Consider the following 22,916-nt stretch of genomic DNA (forward strand, 5'->3'; position numbering starts at 1 on the left):
CACTGCATATGTAAACCAAACAACTTAAATATTCAGTTATGTAATTGTAGTTTGATGTAATATAAATTGCCAGTGTAGGGCACTGCAATTTTAGTTATGAGCACGTGCAATCCATGTTTTATCAAGTTGTGGCCTAGTAGTCTCTTCCAGTAGCCTCAGATAGATACATTTCATTGTAGGTCTAAAGATATAATAGTATTGAATTTACAATTGCTCTATTACTAATAAATTACATAAATTATTTGGCCACTGTAGTTGCAGCTATTAGCATTCCATCTCTTGTTTTTGGTTTTTTCAATTCTTGACTTTCCCCTTCTTTGCTTTGCTTGCTGCACTTGCACTACTACTATTTATTAGTGTTGTCAACATCTCCTGCATGATAATATCAACAACATTAGATGAATATACATATGAAGAAGTGACATCTGTTGTTGTAGTGCTAACATTTACTTTTTGCCTATGTTTCTCTGTGTTACCTGATTTCCTTTTCTTTGTTTTTTAGGCACAGGAGGAAGATGCTTTTGTTGGCATGTCTTGATGTTATGCCCTCCTTCACGACAGTGTGTACAGGTAAAGTTGCTTTTTGCTTTGCTTCTGATGTCCTCAACTATTCCTATTTGCCTGGTCACTTTCTTGGGCCTTCCTCTTTTCTGAGCATTATTAGGGTCTTGCAAAAGCATTGTATCACTTTCTTGAGCTGATTCTGTTTGAGGTAGTCTGACTGCATCATTAGCATCTTGCAAAACATTAGTACCACTTTGTTGAACAGATTGTGATTGTTGCAGTCTGACTTCATCTGCTGGTTCATTGAGTTTTCTTTGCATTCGCTCGGCTTCTTCTAGAACATAGTTGAATGTTTCCATTGTTCTTGATCCATCTGAAGCAATATTGCTCAACTTGTTTGACAATATGTTGTGCCTCAATGGCCTGCTCTTCTCAATCTCTATTTCTGGTACAGTATTCTGCCTTGTCAACTGTTTCCTCTCTTTAGCCCTCCATCTTTCAATGAAATAACTGTCATCTAGCTAAGATATATTTAGGTTTGTGAGCACCTTGATGATATGGCAGCATATTATACCATCTTTTTCAAATTTGCAACACAGACATCTGTAGTTTTTCTGTGTCAAGTCTACTATCACAATGTATCTCCTTGTTCTGAACTCAAACTGCCTATGGTACTCTGATTTTAACACTGCATAAACTTGATCTTTCTGGAGTTCTTGAGCCTCATATTTTGTTGCCAATATGAGCTCCTTTTGAAACTTGAAGAATATCTTTCTGTTGTACAGCCTTGCAGCCTGCCTTTCGAACTCATATGCCGTACTCAACCAAGGCATTGATCTGGTTTCAAAGTCCTGTTCTGCTTGATTCTTTTCTGTTGTATCTGAAATTCTTTGGAACGCATTCATAAATCTCATAATACTATACCTTAGTGTGACATCCAGTTTGAATAATGCATTTGTGCCTTCACTTCTCGCTGTAGAGTTGATGAAAGGGAAGAAATGCTTCTTGAAGTAACATGGAACAAAATTTTCCCTATTAAACCACATGTCATCAAGGTATCTGAAGCCACCGACATCATATGTTTGTGGTAACTTCTTATACAAGTACTCAAACTCTGTTTCGGTCAATGAGTTCCTAAGAATGTCAAAGAGATTGTCATGCAGCTTCTTGTTCCTTTCCAATGAAAATATCCTGCCACCTTTCTCCTGAGCTTTCTTCACAATGTGGAAGAAGCAGTTCTGATGAATAGTGTCTGGTAGAACGTTTCTGATAGCAGCCTTCATTGCTAGGTCCTGGTCAGTGATTATAGTTTTAGGGTGCTTTCCTCCCATACAAGTCAGCATTGTCTGAAACAACCACTCAAAAGTTTCTGTAGTTTCATCCATTATGAAAGCGCAGCCAAACAGGCAATTGTCCCCATGACCTGTAATACCAACAATTGGTGCAAACTTGAGGGAGTACTTGTTCGTGTTGTAGGTTGTATCAAAACTGATGCAATCTCCAAATTCCTCATAGTACCTTCTGCTTGTACCATTGGACCAGAAAATGTTTTTCACTTTGTTGTTTTCATCTATGGAAAACTTGTAGAAGAACATTGGGTCCTCAGCCTGTTTCTTAGAGAACCAGTCATACACTTGCTGCATGTCATTATCCGATGTTGCCTTATTTATCTTTGTCTTCTCGTTGCTGATATGTTTCTTGTTGTATGGAGTGACATCGCCTCTTATATAAGATAGGACTGCCATAATCTTCCTATCTGGTAGGTTCACTTTGTTGAATGTTGCAATAAGTTCCTTCTCCATTTTAGTCATCCTAATATGTGAAAATAGTTTATTTTTCTGATCCTTGTTTGCAAACGCATGATTATGCTCAAGATTCAACCTGGTTATTGTCCATTCTCCATTCTGTAGTATGACAACAAGTTCAGCGGGGCACTCGGTTGGTACAAGCGTACTTGTTTTCCTTTTGTTTGGCACGGGATTAGGTGTTGGCGGTGTAGCAGAAATCTTCTTTTTGTTATTTCTTGCGCTTTGGACTCCAGAAACAGAAATCTTCCTTTTGTTGTTTCTTGTGCTTCGTACTCCTGAAACATCAGTGCTATCATCCTCCTTTCTCTTACCAGACAAGTTACACTTGTATGTGACCCTTGTTACCTGGCCATAGTTGTGATCTTTCTTGTCTTGGCACTTGTATGTGTGCCATTTGACCAATGAAAACCCGACTATAAATGCATAGTCATTGTAGAAACTATACGCATCTTCTATTGTTTTGAATTTTATGCCTAGCTGTGGAACATGCCTGCTAGCATGTTCGTGAGACAAACGCTCAGCTGCCATAATACTTTGGCTTTCAATCTGAATTGCCCTGAGCTCTTCTTCATCTTGTTCTTCACTTGCTACTAGATGTTGTTTTGTCATGTTGCCCTCTGTATCTTGCTCTCCTTCACTGCCTTGTCCATCTTGTCTTTCCTCATGTACCATGTTTTCTTCATTTGCAAACTCTGGTACTGCTTCTGATTCTTCATTTCGCAGGCTGTCTACATCACCTTGTGGTGGCTCATAGATTCTGTTGGTAGTGATGAACATCCGGTTCTGTTTTCACCGGTAAGGAAAAAGGTGTACTGTTAGATATTTTATCTTGTATTGTAGCAAACAAAGTAATTTAGCTGTATATGTAGAGAACAAGTAAATACCTCTAGTGGAAATGGCTCATTGAGTATGTCCATGAAACTTCCTGTTATTTCAGATGACAAAAATTCTTCATAATTCTGATTTGAAGATTTAGCCTGAGCTATGACTTGGTTCATAAGGCTTGTATAGCTTGATCCGCCCTGTGATAGTACATAACTTGTTCCTCCTGGTGACATGATCTCCTGCAAATTTTGGGGTTCACCATTACAATAAAATCTTAGTTCTTTTGTTAGTACCCATTTTTTTCAAAAAAATTGTGAAATGCGAGTTTTAGGAATCTCACTTCTTGTCTCTGTATTTCTTGTTCTTGTCCATAGCTGCTGTAGTTCACTGGTGGTATTGAGCTCTGCTATTACAGCATGAGGTCAGTCAAATGCCAAGGAGATAGAGAGGAAGATAAAGTAGTGGAATGACACATTGAAGCAAGACAAAGTAAGTCAAACTTGTAGTGCCTGCTGCATTATTATTATTATAGCACAGGGTTTGATGAACTTATATATGTCACATTGACAATATGTGTTATAAGTTGAATTCCTTTTTACCTCATGAGTATTGTTGGCATTTTCAATGTTTGTATGAAACATGTAGCTCTCAGGATTGAATTCCACTTCTCTTTCGAACGCACCCTGCATATGAAGAAGACTATCCTGTCCATAACTGTTGTATTCCAGTAGTGCTGATGAACTATCCTGTTCATTACAAACAAACAAAAAAAAACTCAAATATCAGTAGTTGCAATTAGGAATAGTCTAAATTACAAGTTTGTAGCATTGAAAATGTAGCTTAATATGTAATAACTGCAATTTTTATTTACCTGATTAGTATAATTGGGGTTTACAATGTTTGAATCAAAATTGTACTAACTTTGAATATTGGCTTCTAAATCTCTTGCTAAAGCACTCTGCATATATTAAGATAAACTGATTAGTGAAAGCAACATTACCAAAGCACTCTGCATATAATAAGATAAATAAATTTTTCAAACCTGTTCACAATGTATGTTAGCTGTTATCTCTGATAATTGTGTAAGTTCCAGTCCAGTGTCATCACATCCAATACCCATTTCCCTTAAGAAGTCTTCATCTCCTATTTGATGCAGTCGTTTGTTGTGAACCTGCATAAACATGCAACAAACTGTTATTTTTAGGTGTAAGAAGATCTTTTGCATTGCAGTCAGCCAGTGGGCAGTGACATTTGTGGTGGTCATCTAAACTTACAACCAAAACAAACAAGCAAAAAAGAAGGGTGTCTGCTTCTATTGCAATTCTGTCATGTGCAAGGAATTCCACAAGCTGATCAATTTGTGATCAAGTTGCCTCTGAGTTCTTTACAAGTTTCCCCAAAATCCTATACAAGTTACCTCTAAATCCTATACTAGTTGTCTCTGAATTCTATACAAGTTGCCCCTAAATTCTATACAAGTTGCCTAGGTTCATAACACATTGTTCTTGTAGGCATCAACCACCATGTAGGCATGGATCCCACTAGATTTGTAAAATCTAAATCGGGTTGACAAGTGTACTATACTTTGGATAACTATAGACCTATAGCAACAGCAACAAAGAAGACAGAAGCAAGATGGTTACGGTTCAGGTGTTTCAGTGAACTGATACAATGAGAAAAAGGAGATGAAGGCAAGAAATAGAATAATCTTGCTGGTTAGTACCTTTTTCCTAGGCAGATCATATCCTTTGCCCTTGTTCATCTTCTTGTGTTTTACCTGTGCATTTATTCTTTAATTTTCGCTCCTCTCCACTATAATTCCTCTTCTAGATCCAGATTGATTGGGGTTTTTCTTTCTTGCTGGAGGGTGTAGTGGCAGAGCTGTAATTTGTGAACTGTTCAATTGGGCCGAATAGCTGTTTTGTGGGCCGAATGAGTAGTTATTTGATATAGCGGGTATCGGATCTTGCACCCGTTAAGGTTTGGCGGGCCCGGTAGCTGCTTTGGTGGTTCATTTGTGGACCCGTTTTGTTGCCTGCTACAGAGAAACAACAGAGAACAGATCTAACCCTTAGATGAAGATCCAAGGGCCTTGGACGTCGTCTGAGATGGTTGATATATTTCAGACGACTAAAATATAGCAACTCCCTTTTTTTAATGTTTTTTTGCCGTATATTTTTGCATGTGGGTGGGTACGTAGGATTTAGTTTGGTAAGGATAAGGATTTGAAATAGGACCGTGGTTTTTTTTACGTTTTTTTTGCTGTATATTTTTGGAAACTTTTTTTTTTTTTGACGTGGGTTCTTTTACCGTATAAGCGCCGGGGCGGGGGAAGCCGACGATACTCTTCGTTATTTTTTTGGTGGTATAATATAAGTGTTTATGTGGGATGCCGCGTCATAGCTAAATTTATATTCAAAATTCGTTGTAAAGCGGATTGCCAGCTCCTAAAGCATTGCAAGCTTTTTCTAGCACGCAATTTTTTTTATCTCTATTCGGCTAATCTAGGCATAGTTTTTTGTAATGAAAAAAGTAATATCAGGCAACACACCAATTATTATCGATAATAATTCCTTGAAACCCGGTGCCTTTTTCTAGCGGGGAGGAGGCAGGCGGTAGCGGAATCTGGCACCGGCCATTACGTCCCCTCCCGCCGCTTCCTCCTCCCTGCCCTCCCTTTCCCCAGATCCGAAGCCATTAAACCAGCGGATCTCGCCTCGGGGCGCGGCCGCGGCATCCGGGCAGGCGAGTGGTGGAGTCAGCAGCCATGAGATGGTATGCATCGGTAGCCTCCTGAGGGCGCTGGTTCTGCGTGCGGCGGCATCTGCGGGCAGGCGCCGGGGGCCCAGGATCCTGTGTGGCCGCGCGGCGGATGTGCGCGTGACGCCCCGGCACGGACACGGACACGGCTGGCGCGGGTTCCGGGCGGTCACGGGAAGGATGATGCTGGACTCCTCTGACTCTGCCTCTGCCGCCGCAGCCGCCGCCGCGGAGGCGGGGGCCGGGGCGGTGGCGGGGCAGGTGCAGCCGCAGCGCCGCGCGGTGGGGGCCGTGCCCCAGGCGCACGACGGCGGCTACGCCAGCGGCGGATGGGAGAGGTGAGTAATGTAACCTGTCGGCACTTGCATGTCGTGGTGCGGAACGGAGCATCTGAACCGGTTAGAATGCTGCATTTGTGTGCAGTTTTGCATTGTGTTTTGTATTGCCTGCAGTGTAAGAGACTAATTGGCCTGAACACTGAAACATGCAAATGCACCTTGTGCTTTTTGTTACTACAGATGCGTTAGTCATTTGGCACCACATTCTACTATTCCTTGACACACATTAGAACTAAAAAATGATATTATTCTAAGATGTAAGTGAGCGGCTGGTGCCATGCCTTTTTTAGACAGATCGTTCTTTAATAATGAACATAAATGTAGAGTCCTTTTATTTATTATTATGGTGTTTTACTTCAATGATGCTGCCTTTTTACCTTCCAGTAAAACCTCTCTATGTTAATTAGTGTGAGTGGTTACTTGTACCACATCAAGGTCATATAGATTATAAACTTAAATATAAGATTTTGGCGACACCATATATCAACCAGTTAATGCGTTTCAGTTTTTCAGTTCTAAATTTATCAAGTTTAAGACTTATAGTGCTAAAACTTTGTCGCATTTATATGAAAGTTGCTCCTTGTGAACACCTCAATGCAAGTACATGTATTGGTCAACTTCTAGAGCATGACTCTGAGATAGGCTTTTGCAGTTCTATATGTCGCACATAGAGGTCGGCAGATAGCAATATGGTTTGCAAGTTTGCACTCTGATGGCTCAGATAGTCAGATTAAGCAATCAGAATTATCATGTCTTTTTAAGCAAATGGTAGTGTTCATCCGTTTGCATGGGTATTGGTTGGGGTGTTGTGCGCTTGAGTGAGACTGAACCGGCTACAGTTGCCCAAGATCAAGTTATCAAAGTCCTTCAACCTCCATCCCATTTCTGTGCTGTATAGAAAATCAAAAGTTGTAAAGAATGCTGGATGGCATATTTGATTGGCCAAGTACTGCTATGAAAGTATAGCTGCAAATCTTAAAAAGAAGAATATGTATTGAGTCCATTCTGTAATGGTTGTTATAGGTAGAATAGAACTCATTTTTGTTTGAAACATAGTGATACTAGAGCAACAAATATAACATTAACTGTTTGCTTTGTGATCTTATTAGGCTTCAATTCTCTGCAGCATTTGTAGCTAATGTTTACAAATTGTATAGTCAACCCTAGTCGCCATGGGACTGGCCAGGTGACCAGACCAACTAGTAGAGCCTAGTCAGTCCTAGTCGTCCAATATATTCCAGGACATATACATACTATATATACTGTATAGTATAGACAATAAAGCAAGCATCGAGACTACATTAATGGCTGGTTGGTGACTTGAGATTCGATTAATAGCAAGCAAGCAGAGTAGCAACAAGCAAGCAGAGGGGAGTGGCACAGCAAGCAAGCAGGATGCATGGCAAGAAGATGGAGGGAAGGGGCACACTCACCATCAGAGGAGGAGCTCATCTTCCTGGAGCAGCTTCATGAAGAGGGGTGGCAGCTTGAACTGGCAGGCGCAGGGGGGCAGCGCTGGCGCCTGCAGAACGAGGGATGGACTTGTCGGCGGCTTGACCTATTCAGCAGCGGACGAATCATGTGTGGGAGAGGAGGAAACGAGCACGGCCTAGGAAGAGAGGAATCACGCAGTGGGAGGAGTTGTGGCGGTGCGGGAGAAGAGGAACTCCGGCGCCTCCGTTCTCTACCTTTTGGTGAAGTCCTGGGCACACATATGCTAGCCCTAACAGGCTATATTTGCAGCCCAATAGCCGACCTCTAAGGCCAGTTGATCTGGCCCATGAAAGAACAGCCTGAGTCAGATGACTAACCACGATTAGGCGACGACTATGTTTCTAGTCAAGCTAGTCGCCTCATTGTCCCTGGTCAACCTGAAGGGATTGATTAGGCCGACTTATCGCGATTAATCGAATAGCTCGTAAATACTGTTTATAGCTTCGAACATTGAAATTATTTATTGTTGTACAAGAATACCTTTGTTTATCCTTTTCTGCTGTAGACGCACTCTGAGACTCTTGAGTGTTTGGCATGATGCCCTGATTAACACAATGCTAAAATTGTGACAGAGAAGATGGTAAACTGAGTTGTGGATACTCAAGTTTTAGAGGGAAGAGAGCTACAATGGAGGATTTCTATGATGTAAAACTAACTGAAATCGATGGACAAGCTGTTAGCCTGTTTGGTGTTTTTGATGGTATGGACTCCAATCTTGGCCTTTGTTTTTGTGTTTATTTTTTGCTACCATGTTTTTCTTTTCAAAATCTTGATGATTAGGTCATGGTGGATCACGTGCTGCTGAGTATTTGAGGGAGCACTTGTTTGAGAACCTTCTCAAGCACCCTGATTTCTTGACGGATACAAAGCTTGCTATAAGTAATTTTTCTCTTCAGCTTTACTGTGGACTTCCTGTTGCCATTCTTGTTGGTGCCGCAACATGTTTATCTGCTAAACTTGAAATTTATGAAAAAAAACAGGCGAAACATATCAGAAAACAGATACAGATTTCTTGGAATCGGAAGCAAGCGCTTTCAGGGATGATGGTTCAACAGCATCAACTGCAGTTTTGGTGGGTGACCATCTGTATGTTGCAAATGTTGGTGATTCTCGTGCTGTTATTTCAAAAGCTGGCAAAGGTATTGCATACTGGAAGTAGGTATTTTAAGTAGCATATTTGTATTTCATGTTCATGTCACATTTGTCAGTTGATGTATGGTCTGGTCTATTGAATCTAAATCACGAAGCAAAATCTTGGCATCACTCTGTTCCTCATATCAATATAATATCCAGTTAACCTTTGTTATAGTTAATAGAATCATCCATGACAGTTTGGTTCATAGGGTTTCTCATTGAATTTATGTCACTTAGATTCTGTGCAACCCTGTGAGAAATGCCTGACAGTTCATCTATTTGTTTTTTCTAGCTATGGCACTTTCAGAAGATCACAAACCTAACAGGATTGATGAGCGAAAGAGAATTGAAAATGCTGGTGGTATTGTCATTTGGGCTGGTAAGCATGTGCTCTTCGTTCTTTTATACATTGGGCTAATTTGCTTGCATTAGCTGAAGTTGACAAGGCAGATTGCAAAAGGCTTCTGCTATTCATCTATAGCCATCTGTCTTCCTGGGAGCTTGAACATGAACATGTTAGGTTTCCATACACCCATTCGAGTATTGCTTGGTATCGTAGTGGAGTAGCCTTATTTTTCAAGTCATCATTTTTTTCTTTGAATGATAAACATATCATCTTCTTGATGTGGCATTTTCCCAGGTACTTGGAGGGTAGGTGGTGTATTGGCAATGTCCCGTGCATTTGGCAATCGTTTACTGAAGCCATATGTAGTGGCAGAACCTGAAATTCAGGTGATAAACTGTAATTGATTTTGCAAAAATTCCAAGTATCTTTTGTTGTTAACAACTTAATTTAGGGGAAGCCAGTTTTTTACCAGTTTTGTTACATTAGAATTGCCCAAAAAAAAAACAAAAATATATGTTATTCATTATGTGTACAACTAAACCATAGTCCTGAATGCCATTTAACAGTTTATTTATTGACTGCCATTGATATGCAATTGGAAGCAAGAGAAGCTGTACCGTTAATATGTGATTGTTACTATTGCTGGTGCATCAGTTGATAGCTGGGTGCATCAGTTGATAGCTGCTGCAACCATGTATATTTATTTATTGGTTGATCTGTAGAACTTCATTCACAGACATAGGACTTTGGTAATTAATTTTTTTCTAATAAACTGCAGGAAGAACAGGTCAATGGTGAGCTGGAATGCCTGGTTCTTGCTAGTGACGGGCTTTGGGATGTTGTGGAAAATGAGGTAATAACTCTTCCACAATTCAGTCATTCTTCAAAGCAGGCAGTTACTTTTTACGTAAATTTATTTGTATGAAAGCAATCAAGCATCACCTCACTGTTTTTACTGTTTGCTTTGGGGTTACATTCTTATTGCTCACAAAATGGGCAGCTCTGCCCATACTGGTGTCTTCACTTAATTAATAACAATGTTGTTGATGCTTTTATGAAAAAAGGAAGCTGTTTCCCTTGGGAAATCAGAGGAGGCGCCAGAGTCTGCAGCTCGGAAATTGACAGAGATTGCTTACTCTCGTGGCAGCGCTGACAATATCACATGCATCGTGGTCCAATTTCAGCATGACAAAACCGGATGAGCCGTGTGGCAGCCAATTTCAGTTGTACCCTGCTTCAGGCTATTATTATCCTGCAAGCCGGGTGGTGGGGTTCTCCCAGATTTACCCTGCTTCAAGCTATTATCATCCTGCAAGCCGGGTGCTGGGGTTTCACTCAGATTTATCGCTCATGTAGCAACTTCCAAGAACTCGTCCCATTGATTCTTTTGTTGTCTTGTAGGAAACATTTGTTCCAACAGCTGTAGTAGACATTTTCCATCTGATAATTTCTAATAAACGTGTGTTTACAATTACTGTTTAGTGGAAATTGGTTTTCCTTTGCCTTATAGAAAATTATTAGGTAAGAGGATTTGTAACCAGTCTGCAATGTGCCATTGCTATGTATATATCTCTAATGGAGTAACCGAAGTTGGGATGACACGAGCGCTAAGATGGTGCAATATGGGTGTGTCCGCCGGCCATCTCCGTCTGCTCCGGCCACAACACGCGAGGAAGGGGAGGGTCTGCCGGTCATCTCCCTCAGCTCCGGCGACCATGTGCGAAAAAGAGGAGGGTTTGCCGGCCATCTTCCTTAGCTCTGGCCACCACACTTTGGCCACCGCGCTGCCTCGCTGCAACACTGGCCCACGTGAGCAGCCACGTCTGGCCGTGCGCGTATCTCTGTACCCCACCACACGTGGATCTCGCTGGTCCGCCGTTGTTGCCCGAATCTCGCGGAGGGAGGTGTCGCCACCCAGATCTCGCGGAGGAGCTGTTCTGCCGCGCGGGCTAAAAGCATCTAGGCCCCTAGTGGGTTTCGGTGATTAATGACAATACAAGATTATTATGATTAACACATGTTTTGTAGATGCAATTTAAGTTAGGTCACGATAAATGATAATTGTTTAGACAATCAATGGTTTTCATACCTCTATCAAAGGATGGACGGTTAAGGATGGACTAGTTCTAAGTGTTGATTGGCGTTGGAGAGACACTTAGAGTAGTTTAGGACTTTATTTTTCCTTTGACCATACTATTAAGGGGGTATGAACTAGTAGCTTGACCTAGGTGAGTTTAATGTGTTAGGTGTGGTGAACACTTGTCAAACTTCGCACTAGGTAGCTCAGGGATTGCCTAAAGATCAAGTGGAACAAACCCCTTTTCACAAAGTGTTTGAATTGAAAGTGAATTTGGGGGTTGTTGCTCCGGACTGAGGTTTAGAGCATGGTTCGGACCATGGTAGAGGGTCAAGAGGACACGTGGCACTTCCTGGAAGCTTCTCAGGTGCGCGCTTGGTCCGGACTGAGGGAAATGGGGCATTTGGACTATGTCACTTGGGTCCGGTTGCCTAGGGTCTGTGTTAGGCGCATCCGGACTCGGTGAATAGTATCGGTCCGGACCAATGGTGAGCTCAGTCCGGACTAGTATAGAAAGGTTCCAGAGAGGAGAAATGAACTCGGACTCGGTCCAGCGGTCACTTCTAACACACTGGCAACGTTGTTCGTTTTGTGAGGGTCGGACCGAGTTGTGTTGGTTCAGACCATCCCTTTGGGTCCGGTCTGAAGCACAGTAGAAAGGTGTTTTTGACACCAATGGCTAGTGGCTTGTGTGGGAGTACTTATACTTCCCCAACTCGTCCATTCTAGCTCTCTTGCTCATTTGATCAGTTGAGGCAACCATTTGGAGTTCAAGGGAGTGTAAGAGCCTAGTAGGGTGATTGAGATTTGTTAATCCAAGATTAAGGACCTCATTAGTGCATATGTAGTAGCAAATGTGCATCCACCTTTCTCATTAGGCTTTCATGCTCAAGTGAGAGTTTGTGCTTGTTACTCTTGGTTATCGCCATCACCTAAACGGCTCGGTGGTGATTGGAAGTTTAGCAATCATCTGGTGGTGATTGTGGATGACCCAACTCGTCTTGTGAGCGGTTGTGGGCGATTCACCGCGTCGGGGAGACAAAGAATCAGCCCATAGAGAGCACTTGGTTCTTGCATGGATCGAGGGGTAGCTACACCCTTGTGCGAGTGCTTCAATGAGGACTAGTGGGGAGTGGTGACTCTCCGATACCTCAGGAAAACATCGTCGTGTTCCTTTTCCTCTCTTTACATTGAGCATTTATATTCTAGCATTTACTTCGTGTCTTTGTATTCTTAGAATTACCATGCTAGAATAGGATTGGAATTTATGGTGTAAAACTTTTGTGCGGTAGAACAAATAGAGAACACTATTAGGCATAAGGGGTGAAATGGGCTAAGCGGTAGAACTTAATTGTTGCGAGAAATTTTAGATTAGCCCAATTCACCTCCCTCTTGGGCATCTTGATCCTTTCATAGGCGATGAGCCCACACCGCTGAAAGGATCAAGATGCCCAAGAGGGGGGGGGTGAATTGGGCTAATTCTAAATTTCTTTGCAATAATTAAACTCTACGGTTAGCCCAATTAACCCCTTGTGCCTAGAAAGTGTTTCTATTGATCTAACGCACAAAAGTTTAGCACCCTAAGTTCCAATCCTACTCTAGCATGGCAATTCTTAGAATGTAAATGACAAGAATTGAATTGCTCAAAGTAAATGCTCAAAGTAAAGAGAGAAGGAGGAACACGGTGATGTTTTACCGAGGTATCGAAGAGTCACCACTCCCCACTAGTCCTTGTTGGAGCACCTGCACAAGGGTGTAGCTCCCCCTTGATCCACGCAAGGATCAAGTGCTCTCTACGGGTTGATTCTTCGACACTCTGTCGCGGTGAATCACCCACAACCGCTCACAACTTGAGTTGGGTCATCCACAAGCTCCGTCGGATGATCACCAAGCTCTCCAATCACCACCAAGCCATCGAGGTGATAGCGATCACCAAGAGTAGCAAGCATGAACTCTCACTTGACCACGACAAGCCTAATGAGAAGGGTGGATGCACACTTTGCTACTCTTGATCTCACTAATGAGGGCTCTCTTTGGGATTCTCAAATCTCAATCACCTCACTAGGACCTTACTCTTATTGGTACTTTCAAATGTGTTTCTCAGTTGTTGGAATGAGTAAAAGTACCCCACACACGAGTGGAGGAAGTATTTATAACATAGGCTGAAAAACAAACCGTTATGTGCCTCTACGGGGTGACCGGACGCTCCAGTCATGTTGACCGGATGCGCCGGTCAGTTCACCCCGAACTCCAGTGTTTACAGAGTGACCGGACGCTGGCCAACGTCCGGTCAGCACTGATCGGACGCGTTCGGTCGAGATTTTCCCTCTGGAACCTTACTGGAGTCGACCGGACGCTGGCCCTCAGCGTCCGGTCGCACCAGACGAAAACACCTCGGTCAAATGAACTGACCGGACCCTGAGTCAGCGTCTGGTCACACTAGAGCCAGCGTCCTGTCAGTATTTGACCCTCCATTCACTTCCAACTCTCGAACGTACGTGAATGAAGTTTGCTCCATTAGATCTAAGGGCTATTTTGGAGCTACCTAGTGCTAGATTTAGCAAGTGTGCACCACACCTAACTCACTAGACTCACCTAGGTCAAGCTACCCATCCATACCCCCCTTAATAGTACGGCCAAAGAAAAAACAAAGTCCTAAACTACTCTAAGTGTCTCTTTAACTCTAAACGACACTTAGAACTAGTCCATCCTTAACCTTGTCATCCATCCTTTGAAAACCGAAACGATTTCCATCGTAGGGGCATGACCACCTTGATTGCCCAATTGATCTCCATTACCGTGACCTAACTTAATTGCCTCTGCAAAACACATGTTAGTCACGGTAATCATGTATTGTCATTAATCACCAAAACCCAACTAGAGGCCTAGATGCTTTAAATCTTCTCATTTTTGGTGATTGATGACAATACTACCTTGAGTATGTGAAAGAGTTGAGGTTTTTGACATGCTTGATTCATATAAGCTTTTGGCAATAAGAGCAAGAGTGTTAGGCAAGCTTATATGACCCAAGCCAACATGATGTACTCAAAGGATATGAAATAAGCATGAGTACAAGTAAGGAAGATCATTTGCATCGGAGTGAAACGCGGAAACAAGAGCAAATGAGCTTAGCACAACTGATATGACATGTAAATAATTCAAAGTAGAGAGCACACATGTCATATATCACAATCACATAGATATCACTATCACATAAATAGTTTAATGCATAAAAGTAAACACACGATGAATGCATAATAGTGTATCACACATGAAAACCAAATATAATAGATAGTCTAAGTAAACTAAGCTCCCCCTAAGTCGCTCCCCTAAGTCTAGCATACTCGAACTCTCTCTCCCTTTGGCATCAAACACCAAAATCTAAGGGTCGGTCGGCGGGGCTACAGCGGATGAGTCGAGTGCTGAGGTACGAGGAGCAAGCTGGAACTGAGTGTCATCATCATCTAAACTAGAGCTCTGAGCTGTCTAACCCTCTGTAGCTGGAAGAGACGCTGAAGCGGTCTGGGTTAGATCAACAACAGAAGCTGCTGTAGACTGTGCAGGTATGACTAGAGTAGCTAGCTCTGATGATGCCACTAACGAAGGGAGCATCTCTATAGTCCCGGTAATAGGTGCAATGATAGAAGGACCTGGGATGTGCAAATATGGTGGAGTAGGCTGCCCTGTCAACTCACTGAAGGATGCACCAAGGCTCTTGGACACTATAGTCTCTAGCACTAGCAACAAAGAAGTTTGAGTCGGTGTAAAGCCCGTCTAAAGAGGTGTGAACTACGGGGCTATCATGAGCGAAGCAAACCACTAGGACACCTGCTCGGTAGGTGAAGCAAACTGTGCTGGTGGCTATCCCTGACTCTGAAGCCCACTAGGCTATAACGCTGGAATCATAGAAGTGGTGGCAGGCTAATCAAGCTAGGGTGAAGGCTGTGGTGGTGGAACCCCAATAGCTGTCACTACATACTGCATAAATCCAAGGAGCTGTTGCTGCATGAGGAGCTGCTACTGATGCATGGCCTGCTGCTACTGATGCATGGCCTGCTGCTGCTGCTGTATGGCCTGCTGCTGTTGCATGAGGAGTTGCTGCTGCTGCATAAATCCAAGGAGCTAGCTTGGTGCAGTCGGTGTACTATGGTGGATCATCTGAGTCTGGTTATATGCAGGGAACTCTGTCGTAGCACTACTGTACTTAGCTAGCATCTTAGGCGGCCTCACTATAACTACCCTATGAATAAGAAACATGATCTAGTGGGCATAGGGCAACTGTCGGTGACCTCTAAACCCCTCAGCAATAGTGTCCTCCATCTCTGATAGAAGGAGATCCCAAATATCAAACACTGTCTGCTGCATCAGATAGTTTAGTAGCCACAACTGTATGCAAGTCAAGCCCTCACGATAGCCCATCCTCAGAAGTAGTGTCCTCCTCATAATGGCATCAAGCACTCTAGCAGTGGGAGTAAGATCACTGGGTGTCCTGCTAGACCCCTCGTCGAATGGCTCTATGAAGCAGTGGCGGACTAGATTAGTAGGGGGCACCATCCCACCATGAGGATGTCTAGGGGGCACTATCTGTCCATAGCAAACCTCATGTAGCCGAACGGGCTGCTCCTTAAGCCTGAGTATCTCTCTAACCCTAGTGCTCATCATCCTATAATCTCTGCCATTGAATGCAAAGTGTATGAATCTGTGCTGTGGGTCAATCCAGAGAGAAGCATAGAACTGATGGACCTAAGATGGAACATATAATCCTATCCATCCAAGTAAGTCTGTCAACCCTGGTAGGTAAGAAAGGTAGGGGTGAATGTGCTCTCCAGCTGCTGCAACAATAGACTCTATGTTGCACACCCTTTGAGATCTAAACACAACTCCACTGTTAAGATATGCATTATAGAAATCCTCCTACAGTGGTGTGTAGAAGCCCTCTGATGCACGCTCATCTCGCCTCGGTGGAAACTACTGCTTAAACTCCACAAATCTGAGCTGCTGCACCTGCTTAGCCGTGGCGGCCCTCAGATCTAGATGAGTCATTGGAGGCAGACCTTGTGGTCTGGGTGGTGGATGAGATCCCCTCTACTATGTATCTACCCTCGGTATGACTAGAGCATAGGTACAACCAGAGCGGCAAAGCTGTGGCTGAGGTGCCTGCTCTATATCCTGGGCCTACTATCTCTCCTAAGTTTGCTCTGCTGCCTGTGGCTCCTGCTGTGACTCCCCCCGAGGCTGACTCTCATCAATGGCAACACGCCATCCTCCAATCATGAGAGTCCCAGGTGGACCACCATGAAGGCGCTCAACCTGCTCAAGTGTAGCCCTCACTTCTGGTGAAAGTTGATCTGCGATCCAGACTCCACTACGAGCACCTCCTCTCTCGGCACGCTTTGCAGCCTCTGCAACTATGGCTACTCTAGTTGTATCTACATCTAGATACTTGCGCTTCTTTGTTGCAAGTTTCTTTGTCGCCTTGCCTTTTGGATCTGCAGGCAAGCAAGGCGGACGGCTCGGATCCTCATCACCTGGACCGCCTCCAACATTCTTGATGTGAACCATCAGTTGGATCTAAAAAGAACAACTGCCACTGACAAGAAACAACTATCAACTGTCACATTTGAGGCTTGGCCTCGATCCGTACTCGCGAGCTTAGCCCCGAGTTGACTGACAACTCCAAATATGACCTCAATGGCACCAACTCGCTACATGATAGAATAGAGGATATACAGATAATCTTAATTAATCATCTAGAGATACAAAACCCTAAGAAAGCAAGCAATTAGGTACAAAATAGAAACCGAGGGCTTGCTACCTGATGAACCGGTGACCCGAGAAGTAGAGGAATGATACGCGGGGGAAACCACCGGGAATCCTAGGGTTAGGGTTGCGGCGAAGCAATGTAGCTTAGGATCGGTCGTGAAAGGACAATAGATGCCAGTGCGGGTGCTAGGGCTTGATCACGACGACGCTGGATTGTTGCAGGCGTGAGCGTGGATGGCGCTGGAACTCAGGCAGGGCACTGACGCGGTGGTGCACGGGGGCAGCGTAGGCGAGCAGTGGTGCGGTGGTGCGCGGGAGCAGTGCTGAAGCATGGTGTGGCGGCGCACAGAGTGGAGGCGCTGAGGCGTGGGCACGTAGCGACGCTACGGTTGCATGGGCCGTGGCGCGCAGTGTGCGGAGGCAGCGGCGGTGGCGAATGGAGGCAGCGACGTCGGCGGCGCGCGAAGGCAGCGACGGCGGCGCGCGGAGGCAATGGCGACGGCGCGCAGAGGCAGCGGCGACGGTGCGCGGAGGCAGCGGCAACGACGCGTGGAAGCAGGGCAACGTGTCAAGTGGTGCAGGCAAGGATGGCGGCGATGATGGTGGGTTAGGTCAAAAAGTGCGCACGACGATTGAGTTATATGGGTCCCCCGATGGATTGGATTAGGAAAGAAGAAATAATTCGGGTCCTGCACGTTTCCTATTGACCGGACGCTCCGGTGCTAGCGACCGAACGCTGCTACCCAGCGTCCGATCGATTCCAGTAAGGTCCAAAACCTTTGGAATCGCGACCGGACGCAGCCAGAGTTCGATGTAAGCAATCTTCATCGTCTTCGATCGATCGGACGTAGAGCCACCATCTGACCGGATGCTGGGAGAACACTATTTTAGCATCCGGTCACTTCTTCTCAGCAACAGTTCACCTCTAGTGAATTGACCGGACGCTGGACTTCAGAGTTTGGTGCAGTGTCTGGTCACTCCTTTTCTAGCGAATCTTCAAAGTCATTCATGCTGTCTGTTCCCAATCAAGTCCCAACTCAAATAAGATCCAAATAAACACCAATTGGGACTGATATGAGTGACCTCTCTCAATCCCTTATGTTTTTCAAAAATATTTTGCCTTAGGCTATAATTCTTTTTAAGAAAATAGGCAATAAGAGGGCAATTTAAGATAAACGACAAAACAACATTCATGCATATGCAATGCAATACTTGAAAGTAAATCTAGTTGCTTGTCAAGTTTGATCCAAGGTTAAGCTTCATCACACGCTTTACGGCAGTTATCTTAACCATGTTAGACAAGCCCTATATGCATTACCAAAAATTAAACATGTTGTATATTACAATGCAATGCAAGGGACAACACAAGCTCATTTTTTAGTGAAGTTAGTAAAATCAAGAACATTGAGCTCATTCCGCAATCTATAAAATGTTGCCTCATCTAGCGGTTTAGTGAAGATATCCGCCAATTGATCCTCGGTCCTTACACCTTCTAATGAAATATTATTTTTAGCAACATGATCTCTAAGAAAGTGATGGCGGATATCTATGTGCTTAGCGCGACAGTGTTGAACCGGATTATTTGCAAGTTTTACCATATTTTCATTGTCGCACAAAAGAGGTACTTTATCTAAAACTACACCATAGTCTAGCAAAGTTTGTTTTATGTAAAGTATTTGTGCACAACAAGCACCCGCGGCAATATAATCCGCTTCGGTGGTGGACAAAGCCACACTATTTTGCTTCTTGGAGGACCAAGACACAAGTGATCTACCAAGCAAATGGCACCCTCTGGATGTGCTTTTTCTATCAACTTTGCAACCGGCATAATCCGAATCGGAATAGCCAACTAACTCAAATATAGCTCCTTTGGGATACCAAAGGCCAATGCTTGGTGTGTGCTTAAGATACCTAAGAATTCTTTTTATGGCAATTAAATGAGTTTTCTTAGGATTAGCTTAAAATCTTGCACACATACACACACTAAACATGATGTCGGGCCTAGATGCGGTTAAATATAACAAGCTACCAATCATAGAGCGGTAGATAATTTGATCAACCGTGTTACCTCTCTCATCTAGGTCAAGATATCCATTAGTTGGCATTGGTGTCTTGATTGACTTACATTCATCCATCTTGAATCTCTTGAGAAGATCATTTGTATATTTCTCTTAAGAGATGAAAATCCCTTATCTCATTTGTTTGATTTGAAAACCAAGAAAGAATGTAAGCTCTCCAATCATTGACATCTTGAACTCCTTCGACATCAATTCACCAAACTCTTTGCAAGAATCTTCATTTGATGATCCAAAGATAATATCATCAACATACACTTGACAAATGAAGATATGCCCATCAAGCTTCTTGGTGAATAGTGTGGTGTCGACCTTCCTGATGGTGAAGCCCTTCTCAACGAGGAAGTCCCGAAGATGCTCATACCAAGCCCTTAGGGCTTGCTTCAGCCCATATAATGCCTTGGACAACCTATAAACATGATTAGGATATCTAGGGTCTTCAAACCTAGGAGGTTGATCAACATAGACTAGTTCATTTATAAAGCCATTTAAAAATGCACTTTTCACATCCATTTGATATAGTTTCATTTCATGATGTGATGCATATGCAAGGAGGATACGAATGGCTTCTAGTCTTGCAACTAGTGCAAAAGTTTCTCCAAAATCCAAACCTTCAACTTGAGAGAACCCCTTTACAACTAGTTTTGCCTTGTTCCTCACAACTACGCCTTGATCATCTTGCTTGTTGCGGAACACCCACTTTATTCTAATGACTACTGTACCTTTTGGCTACTCTTCAAGAGTCCAAACTTCATTGCGGGTGAAGTTGTTCTACTCTTTATGCTTGGCATTTATCCAATCCGAATCTCGAAGAGCTTCTTCTACCTTAGTAGGCTCAAAACATGAGACAAAAGAGTAATGTGTAATAAATGAAGCAAGTTTTTGTGAGCGAGTCATTACACCCTTTGATGGACTCCCTATGATGAGATCTTGTGGATGATCTTGTAGTAGAGGTGTGTTTCTTCTATTGACCACTTGAGGAGGAGGTTGTGGAGCATCAACATCTTGTGCTTGTACCACCATTTGATTATGGGAGACATGAGTGTCTTCATTTTCTACTCTCCCATCTTTATCACCATCTTGTGGCACATTTGATGATGAAGGTGGATCAATTACTTGTACATCATCTTTAGGCTTGATGTCTTCAACCAGAATGTTCTTCATAGCCTCCCTCAATGGTTCATCATCTACATCATCAAGATTCTCATGTGCTCCTTGGGAGCCGTTAGATTCATCAAATTCCATATCATATGTTTCTTCAACCAAGCCGGTGGCATGATTAAATACTCTATATGCTTTGGACTTTGATGAGTAACCAATAAGAAAACCAATATCCCAACGTCTTTGAAACTTCCCTAGGTGTTGTCGCTTCTTGTAGATGTAGCATTTGCAACCAAACACCCTAAAGAAGGAGACATCCAGCTTCTTTCCATTGAGCAACTCATAAGGTGTCTTGCCAAGGAACTTTTAAAGGAATAGGCGGTTGGATGCATAGCATGCGGTATTGATAGCTTCCACCCATAGAGCTTCGAGGGTGTTGTACTCATCTAACATTGTTCTTGCAAGTGTAATCAATGTCTGATTCTTTCTCTCAACTACACCATTTTGTTGAGGAGTATATGTTGCAGAGACCTCATGCTTGATCCCAACTTCATCACAATAGGCTTCAATGTTTGTGTTGTCAAATTCCTTCCCATTGTCACTTCTAATCTTCTTGAGCTTCACTTTAAATTCATTTTATGCTCTCTTGGCAAACTTCTTGAAGCAAGATACAACTTTGGATTTGTCATAAAGGAAGAATATCCATATGTATCTTGAAAAGTCATCAACAATCACAAGACAATAAAGATTTCCTCCCAAACTCTTGTATGTTGTTGGTCCAAATAAGTCCATGTGAAGGAGTTCTAGCACTCTTGTGGTTTACATGAAAGGTTTTGTTGGATGAGTATTTGCAACTTGCTTGCCGACTTGACATGCACTACAAAGCTTGTTCTTCTCAAACTCCACATCCTTCAACCCTCTCACCAAATCATTCTTCATTAGCTTCTTGAGTGAGCTCATCCCAACATGAGCAAGTCTTCTATGCCATAGCCACCCAAATGTTGTTTTGGTGAATAAGCATGTTTTCAAGTTAGCATCTTCGGAGGTGTAATCCACTAAGTATAGGTTGTTGTATCTAAATCCTTTGAATATCACTTGATCAGCATCCTTCTTAGATACAACAACTTCCTTCTCGGTGAACAAGCATTGGAAGCCAAGATCACACAATTATCCAACGGATAGCAAGTTGAAGCTTAATGAAGCAACATAGAGCACATTTGAGATAGAATGATCATTTGATATTGCCACTTTGCCTAATCCTTTAACCTTGCCCTTAGAATTATCTCCAAATGTGATTCTTTCTTGTCCATCTACTTCTTCATCTAGTGAGGTTAACATACGAGGATCATCGGTCATATGTTGTGTGCAACCACTATCAATAACCCAATGACTTCCACCGGTCTTGTAGTTTACCTACACATAAGAGATCAAGCTTTAGGAACCCAAACTTGTTGAGAGCCCTTCACCTTCTCAACAAGTGACTTTACAACCTAAATTTTCTTAGGCCTATTCTTGTTTGAAGGTCCTAAGAACATGACTTTCATCTTTTCACTAGAATCCTTTCTAAGCATGTAATGAGCATTGAAGGCAAAAGGTCTAGCATGCTTGGGCAAGGGTTGTGGTGGTGGAGTTTGGCACTCATGGGCAAAGTGGCCTTCTTGTCCACACTTAAAACACTTCTTTGGCTTTGGCTTTTGTTGTTGTTGAGCTTGAGCCTTTTTCTCTTTGTTTGCCATGTACCCAATACCACTTCTATCCATCTTCATGACGGTGTTCATTAGTAGCTCACTTTGAAGATGCTTGCCTCTTGTGAACTTGCTCAATCCAATCTTGAGATGCTCTTTCTCCAACTTAAGCTTCTTGTTCTCTTCCTTGAGAGCATCATTATTTTTCTCTTGCTTGAGCTTCTTGTTCTCTTCTTTGAGCTTCTCATTCTCAAGTATCAACCCATCATCATGATCAAGAGTTTCTAGCACAACAGACTTGGTGGTTTTGAGTTCTTCAAGATCTTTCTTGAGCTTTTCATTGTCATTCTTGAGCTTGACAAACTCATCATAATCATCGGCCTCAACCACTTTCTTGCCCTTGCTACTAGAACTTTGCTCAACGCTCTCAATGATCAAATCATCACATGATGTAGCTATATCAATCTTAATAATATTGTTAGTAGCATCATGTGGCTCATTGAATAAATATTCTTGAGCAATAACTAGATTATCATGATTAATCTTAAGAGTAGTATATTCATCTTTTAGCATATTATGGCTAGTGATGAGCTCTTTATGCATCCTCTCAAGTTTATCATGTTTATCTTTAAGCTCTTTCTTAGAAGATTTGAGCTCTTTGAGTTTGGATGACATGGCTTCATTTGCTTCTCTAAGCTCAACACTAGCCTTTTCGGCTATATCACATTTAGCTAAAAGAGAATCATTTTTAGCTTCTAGCTTGTCATTCTTAGCTCTAGTCTTTATAATGATCTTGGAGTAGTTATTTAGCAATTTAACAAGATCATCATAAGAAGGTGATTCATATTCATCATCATCACTATCGCTATCATTATTACTAGCATGTTCATCACCACTACTCTCATCATTATTTGATACCTTGCGTTCACCCTTGGCCATAAGACATAGGTGTGTAGAGGATGATGGCAATGGTGGCGGTGAAGATGATAAAGAGTCAATAACAATG

At 42.8% G+C, this 22,916-nt stretch overlaps 2 protein-coding genes and 1 long non-coding RNA gene across 4 annotated transcripts; 1 reads left to right on the top strand and 2 right to left on the bottom strand.

Annotated features, from left to right (window-relative positions):
• Positions 1 to 294: 294 nt before the first annotated feature.
• LOC136465406 (protein FAR1-RELATED SEQUENCE 5-like) lies at positions 295 to 3,089 on the bottom strand. The gene is made up of 3 exons (XM_066464153.1): positions 1,140 to 3,089; positions 477 to 1,025; positions 295 to 372 (listed from the first exon to the last, which is right to left on the bottom strand). Exons 1-3 carry the CDS (start codon positions 3,087 to 3,089, stop codon positions 295 to 297), a joined length of 2,577 nt encoding a protein of 858 aa, XP_066320250.1.
• A 119-nt stretch (positions 3,090 to 3,208) lies between these two features.
• LOC136463163 (uncharacterized) lies at positions 3,209 to 3,776 on the bottom strand. The gene is made up of 3 exons (XR_010760924.1): positions 3,737 to 3,776; positions 3,478 to 3,540; positions 3,209 to 3,376 (listed from the first exon to the last, which is right to left on the bottom strand). It is a non-coding gene; the product is annotated as an uncharacterized lncRNA (long non-coding RNA).
• Positions 3,777 to 5,730: 1,954 nt separating this feature from the next.
• LOC136463095 (probable protein phosphatase 2C member 13, mitochondrial) lies at positions 5,731 to 10,751 on the top strand. Of its 2 annotated transcripts, none has more exons than XM_066462128.1 (8): positions 5,731 to 6,235; positions 8,302 to 8,429; positions 8,510 to 8,608; positions 8,710 to 8,868; positions 9,156 to 9,242; positions 9,504 to 9,595; positions 9,988 to 10,062; positions 10,274 to 10,751. In XM_066462128.1, exons 1-8 carry the CDS (start codon positions 5,910 to 5,912, stop codon positions 10,409 to 10,411), a joined length of 1,104 nt encoding a protein of 367 aa, XP_066318225.1. In that variant the 5' UTR covers positions 5,731 to 5,909; the 3' UTR covers positions 10,412 to 10,751. The 2 variants fall into 2 exon arrangements, with proteins under 2 accessions (XP_066318225.1, XP_066318226.1); XM_066462129.1 differs by having other exon boundaries at positions 6,105 to 6,235; positions 8,307 to 8,429; positions 10,274 to 10,745.
• Positions 10,752 to 22,916: the final 12,165 nt, after the last annotated feature.

Source organism: Miscanthus floridulus, chromosome 7 (genome assembly GCF_019320115.1).
Source record: "Miscanthus floridulus cultivar M001 chromosome 7, ASM1932011v1, whole genome shotgun sequence".
Classification (NCBI taxonomy): domain Eukaryota; kingdom Viridiplantae; phylum Streptophyta; class Magnoliopsida; order Poales; family Poaceae; genus Miscanthus; species Miscanthus floridulus.